At 45.4% G+C, this 5,940-nt stretch overlaps 1 protein-coding gene across 1 annotated transcript in view; it reads left to right on the plus strand.

The window, feature by feature from the left end:
• Window positions 1-5,940, plus strand: part of tp53bp1 (tumor protein p53 binding protein, 1) — a 35,533-nt gene that overhangs the window by 10,203 nt on the left and 19,390 nt on the right. Inside the window, exons 10-15 of the mRNA XM_008292110.1 lie at window positions 817-1,001; window positions 1,457-2,098; window positions 2,141-2,528; window positions 4,454-4,570; window positions 4,657-4,848; window positions 4,954-5,020. Coding sequence (XP_008290332.1) covers window positions 817-1,001; window positions 1,457-2,098; window positions 2,141-2,528; window positions 4,454-4,570; window positions 4,657-4,848; window positions 4,954-5,020 — 1,591 coding nt within the window. The remainder of the gene's footprint in view (window positions 1-816; window positions 1,002-1,456; window positions 2,099-2,140; window positions 2,529-4,453; window positions 4,571-4,656; window positions 4,849-4,953; window positions 5,021-5,940) is intronic.

The raw sequence follows: 5,940 nt of genomic DNA on the forward strand, positions 1-5,940 counted from the left end.
AGTACAATAAAGCAGAAAAGAACGATATGATAAAAACTCTGTACACATCTCACATGTACAAGTGTGACATGATGGATAAAGCACTCATCTGTACTGTCATTGACATCTATACACAATCGTCTGTTATTGTAAAGACTGATGTCAACAGGATGTTATTGCACATGAAGTGCTGTGAGAGAACACTGTTATATTCTGTTGTTGAGCTATAAAGAGGAAAAACTTGAGCGATGTGGAAGCAAACAGTGTTTCATGATGTTTTTACACCTGAAGAGCTGTTGGGAGAAAATGTTGTTGTTGTTGCACTTGAAGGCTTTGAAGAGAAAACTGGGTTAGAGCATGTTGCAGCAGAGAAGCTCTACAGATAAAAAACAGTGTTGAACATGTTGCACCTGAAGAGCTATAAAGAGAAAGAATGGTGGTAAAATGTTGTTGCAATGTAAGAGTTATAAAAGAAAAAAAACAGTGTTAAAGATGTTGTTGTGATGGAAGAACTGTAGGATTGAAAAAAAACTGTTAAAAGTGTTGCAATAGAAAAAAGAGAAGAATCTGTGTTCAAAATATTGCACTGGAAGAGGTAGATATAGAAAAAAAACTGTTAAAAATGTTTCACTGGAAGAGATATAAAGAGGAAAAAAATGTGTTTAGAAATGTCCCATTGGAAGAGCTATAGGATAAAAAGACAATGGTAAAAAAGTTGATGCACTGAAAGAGTTCAAGGACAAAAACTGTGTTAAAAATGCTGCACTGGAAGAGCTATAAGAAGAGCTGAAAAGAGGAAGTGAACAGTGTTGAAGACGTTCCATTCTTCTTTGTCAGGTGCTGATGAGCCGATGGACACTTCGCTGCCTCCGGATGACCGAGCCGGAGAAAAGGAAGAACCGATGGAAACCGAGGCTGCCTCGAAGCCCCTCCCATCCGCCTCCACCCCCGTATCCCAGAACTCCCCTGGTTTCTCATTAAAGGGAACTCTCTCTGTGCCGTCCCAGCCGGAGTTCTCTCACGTACGTACTTCATTGCTCAGGTGGTTCCTTTATGTTACCTGTAGAGCTGCAGTTCACAGTTTCACCTGATTTATCTACCTGTTGATGAATTAACTGATTAATTGATGAGTCTATGAGAGACTGGGAAATAGAGAAAACTGCCCATTACATATTGAGAATATGAGAATATCTCCTGCAGTGCTTTATCGTTGAATTTTGGGTTGTTTAGGTTTTCAAATATACATCATAAAAATAATCAGTTGTATAATAAATGTCTAAATAATTGATGAATAAGGAAACTTTATTGATCCCTTGTGTGGGAAATTCTCATGTTACAGCAGCTGGATACAAAAGAAGCACAGTAGGAACAAGAGAAGCAACACAAAAGTACATGGAGGATACAATAATATGTTAATTTTTACAGGATCTTTCCCTTAAATTTAGATTTTCACAGATCTGTTTGTCTGTTTTCTCAGGACGTGTTTGCACCAACGCAGAGCCAGGAGGCGCCGCAGCAGTCGGACAGGAAGTCAGCATCTTTGCCTTGTGAGACTCAGTCTCAGCACGTGGAGTCAGCTCCCTTCACTTTGCCTTTGCAGCTCTCTGCCAACACGCAGGGCAGCAGCTCACATCAGCCGACCTCGCAGCAGGTTGAGGAGGACAGTCAGGCCACGCAGATAGAAGAGCTGGAGGAGCCGCCCGGCGTCGACACCAGCGACGCCGTGAGCTCGTGTCGCGACCAGAAGCCAGAGAGTAACGCCGTCCCCTCAGAGTCACAAGCTGCCACAAGCTCCAAAGCTTCCACCTCTGCTGAATCACCAAAGCACCACAGCGAAAGTACCAGGATGGAACAGCACAAACAGACGTCCCTGAATGTACAACATGTGAATGTAAAAGGCGGCGAGAACGATCGCTCTGCTGACGTGGTGTCCTGCTCTCAGCCAAAGCTGGGCTCCTCTGGTTTGACTGTTAACAGCTGTGAGCAGGAGACTCCGTTAGACAAGACGCCCTGCAGCTTACCGTCACAGTCCACGAGCTCCCAGACATCCGTCGTGGATGTGGTGAAGAGTTCTGTGAGCGCAAAGAGTCCGTCTGTAGATTCACAGCAGCGTTCAGCGGTGAGTAACAGCCAGACAGGCAAAGACTTGATGGAGGAGGAGGAGGAGGACAAGGAGGACAAGGAGGACAAGGAGGACAAGGAGGAGAAGGAGGAAGAGGACGAGGAGGAGGATGAGGATGAGGAGGTGATGATGGAGGAGCAGAACACTGGAGACACCTCAGGAATGGCTCTGGTTCTGTCCCAGAGTCAGCTGCTGTCTCCAGAGCCCATGGAGGAGGAGGACAGTGAGAGAGACTCCCAGATCCGTCAGAAAGAGGTGACGCCGCCGTCCAGCCAGCCCGTCAAAAAGTCCGTCTCCACCAACGGCCACGAGTCCCAGGTTCAGGAGAAGGAGGCCAACGAGGCTCCTGATAGGCTGCTGCAGACCGAGAGGGCGGGACGTGAAGCAGATGGCCTCAAAGACAAAAGTCTGAGCGACAGTTCAGGAGGTAAGAGCTGTTCGACAGATGTTTGGTCTTTAAAGCTAAGAGTTCTCAACCTAAAGAGGAAAAATGTGTGCTGTAGTTGTACCTTTTCAGGCCTCCTAAAGTTATTCTAATAAAACAATTTGAGAAGAGAAGCCTGCTGTGAAGTTGATCTGCTCCTCTGCTCAGGCTGCCGTCAACAGAAAACAACATTCTGGGTCGACTGAAATCGTAACTTCTGTTCAACCAGTAGATCAAACATCTGCACATTATCCCTGGGTGACTCTGTTTGATAGCCCTATTAGCCTAAATGCAGTATAAACTGACATAAAAAGCTGGTATTTGCGACATATTAATTCATTTTAACCTGTTTATTTTATACTAAAATGATAACAACGGACTCAGCAGACCAGTGTGCACCATATTCATATGATTTCTGAAAATAGAACCATAACGACTGGTGATCGCTGCACAAGAGCTATTGAGGAATTGAACACAGACAAGTTAGCTGCTGTATTTCTATGTGCTGTTTGCAAAGTTACACTTTAGCCATCCGCTTTAAAGAACCCTTATTCTTCATTTGGTGTTTCTCTCTTTCCTTTGGCTGCTTTTTGTTCACGTAGAAGGTCTGCAAACTTACAAAAGTCCACAGCAAAGGGAGAAAACTCTGCTCCTGACTTGCCTGAAAGACCTCATTTTAATTAACGGCTTTCCTTACAGCCCATTCAGTACCTCCTTGCTAGAGCTGGTTTTGTGAGAACTACATTCCAGTATTCAGAGCTCTGTGACCAACGTCGCCTCACATTCTTCAGGCCAGTTGACAAAAAAAGCAAACTTTTCAGGAGGAAAGGCCTTAAAGAGACAGGAGCTTTAAAACAGAGCGTTTCAGACAGAAGGTGAGAAGAGATGCTGCAGAAATGAACAGGATGAGGAAAAATGTTGGGTTTTAGAACGTTAAACGTGTTCTAGTCGAGAGCAGAATATAGGTTCTTCAAGAAAGACGACTTCTTGGACATGATGTCAGTTAGTTTGGGATCGACTCCAACTACAGTTCAGTAGACGTTCAATACATTTACCCCAGTGACTGACCAATGAGAAGATGTTTGGATGAGGGCGTATCAGCCAACCAGGGACTGCAGACCTACGGACATTAACGGACAAAACAGATTCAGATTGCTGATGTGAATCCCTAAAAACACAACCGTCATGTGAAAGGTGTCACTTTGCTGTTCGACTGACATGAGTGCCAACGAAAAATTAATTTAAAAAGTCCAGTATGACTTTATTAACATATATATCCTAGTTTTGCATCCCCAAATTCAACTGGTGAGTTCTGGGAAAGTGGAAATTGGGAATATTTTTCTCACAAACATTATGAGATGGGGACTGCAAGGTGGATCAGTGGTTAGCACCGTTGACTCGCAGCTAGAAGGTCGCCGGTTCGCGTTCCGGTGAGGACACCCGGGATCTTTCTGCGTGGAGTCTCCATGTTCTCCCCGTGCAGCGTGGGTTCTCTCCGGGTTCTCCGGCTTCCTCCCACAGTCCAGAAACATGTTGAGGTTAATTGGTGATTCTAAATTGTCCGTAGGTGTGAATGTGAGTGTGCTTGGTTGTCTGTCTCTAAGTGTAGCCCTGTGATAGACTGGTGACCTGTCCAGGGTGTCTCCTGCCTTCACCCTGAGTCAGCTGGGATAGACTCCAGCCCCCCATAGTGAGGATTAAGGTGTATAGATGATGGATTATGAGATGGACTGTTCATGAACTGCTGCATGTTTAGGGATTTTTTTTGCAACACTGCTCTCGTTGTGGTCACATCTAATCCTGGAAATGTTCATTAAAAGTTAGTCAGGACAGCCAGAAACCCCTCGTCCCTGTCTGTGAGTTGACAGTATCTGGTTTTAATAAGAAAAACTACTTTATCTGATTCAAGTTCTGCTTTTCTTCTACAGAAATCTCCTTCCACTTCACGCTTCCTAAAGAAGGCGAGTTGATCGGTCCAGTTGTCGGCACCACGCCTCCTTTAATCAACCAGCTGAAGCAGACGCTGAGACACAGCACTCCCATCGGTGAGTTCTTTCACCGCAAAAACAAAAACATGTCGACCAAACGTAGCGATCTGCCGCTGAGCTCCCGTGTTCTTCTTTCCATCCAGAGATCCCCTCCTTCTCTGAGAAGCCGGACACGGCGGGCGACGTCTCCGTGGATGTGGCGATGGCTGCCAGTGACATCGTGTCGGGGGAGAGCGCGGAGAACTCGGCGGAGAAAGGAGACGGGAAGCTGAGCCTGAGGATGAAGCTGGTGACGCCTGTGGAGGAGGGCAGCTCGGAGCGCTTCAGCCTGCAGAGTAAGCACACAACCCGGGCGTCTGCAGCTTCCTGGGTGTGACGAGCTTGTGTCCATGGCGACGCTGCTCTTATCACACTCTCTCTAATACGTTTCTTCCCCTCAGAGCCGACGCTATCAGAGGAGGACGGATCTGTCGTCAAGGTTACGACTGTTTCCAAGGCTGTGAGCAGGTAACTGACCCTGACGGATCTCTTTATGCTCATTAACGGATTTTACTTCATTCATGTGCGTCCGCCTCCTGCTGTTCGCTGCAGATACATCAGTGTTTGTGTGCACGTTGTTAATGAGTTTACAAGCAGCACAGAAATAATGTTTGAGGTTTGCTAAAAACAGTGTTGCTGTTCCACTGTGTGTCCACTAGAGAGCACCGACAAACGTAGCTGCGATGATTAATCAGGTAGTTGTCGACTACAAAAACATCAAAATATTCTGATTCCAGCTTCTTTGGGTTGTGCTGTAACAAGACGTCATCTTGGGAAACTCTTTTTTTCTGACCGCTAACAACTTCCTCGATCAATTGAGAAAATAGCCAAACATTAGAAGGATAGTTTGCAGCAACACATCGTGTTCAGTCACAGCTCTTTAAGTTGGCAGTCATGAAGATTTCGGTCTTGTTTGATTTAGCGACACCTGTACTGATACCAGCGGGGGTTTGTTTAATGCTGCAGATCACAGAATTCTGGCAGCAGCAAAACAAGCTGTTGTTTAAAAAAAAAAAAAGTCAGAAAATAATTGACCTTTTTCCATGAGCCTGTCAGAAGCTGTGATCTGATCTCGACTTGCACACGTATGGGTCTGATGAGCAGGGCACTGAGAACATCACCTGTTTCCTGCAGCCAATATAAAAGAGGAACTTGCAGAACTGTTTGTATCTAATAAAGGTCCTAATGAAGGCACCTGCAGCCTAATTAAAACTCACCAATTTATGTTTTTTGTGCCACTGTGGTGCAACAATCCATCAAACCTTATGTGTGTACTAGTTCTCAGACAAGTCAAATGCAGTTCAAAGTGCTTTACAAGAACAGAATAGTAAAAATCGCCTTAGAGAGGAACCAGCTGACTACACTTGCATGGTGTGTAGGACGCGTCA

This window comes from Stegastes partitus, unplaced genomic scaffold, assembly GCF_000690725.1.
Source record: "Stegastes partitus isolate 25-593 unplaced genomic scaffold, Stegastes_partitus-1.0.2 Scaffold785, whole genome shotgun sequence".
Lineage (NCBI taxonomy): Eukaryota > Metazoa > Chordata > Actinopteri > Pomacentridae > Stegastes > Stegastes partitus.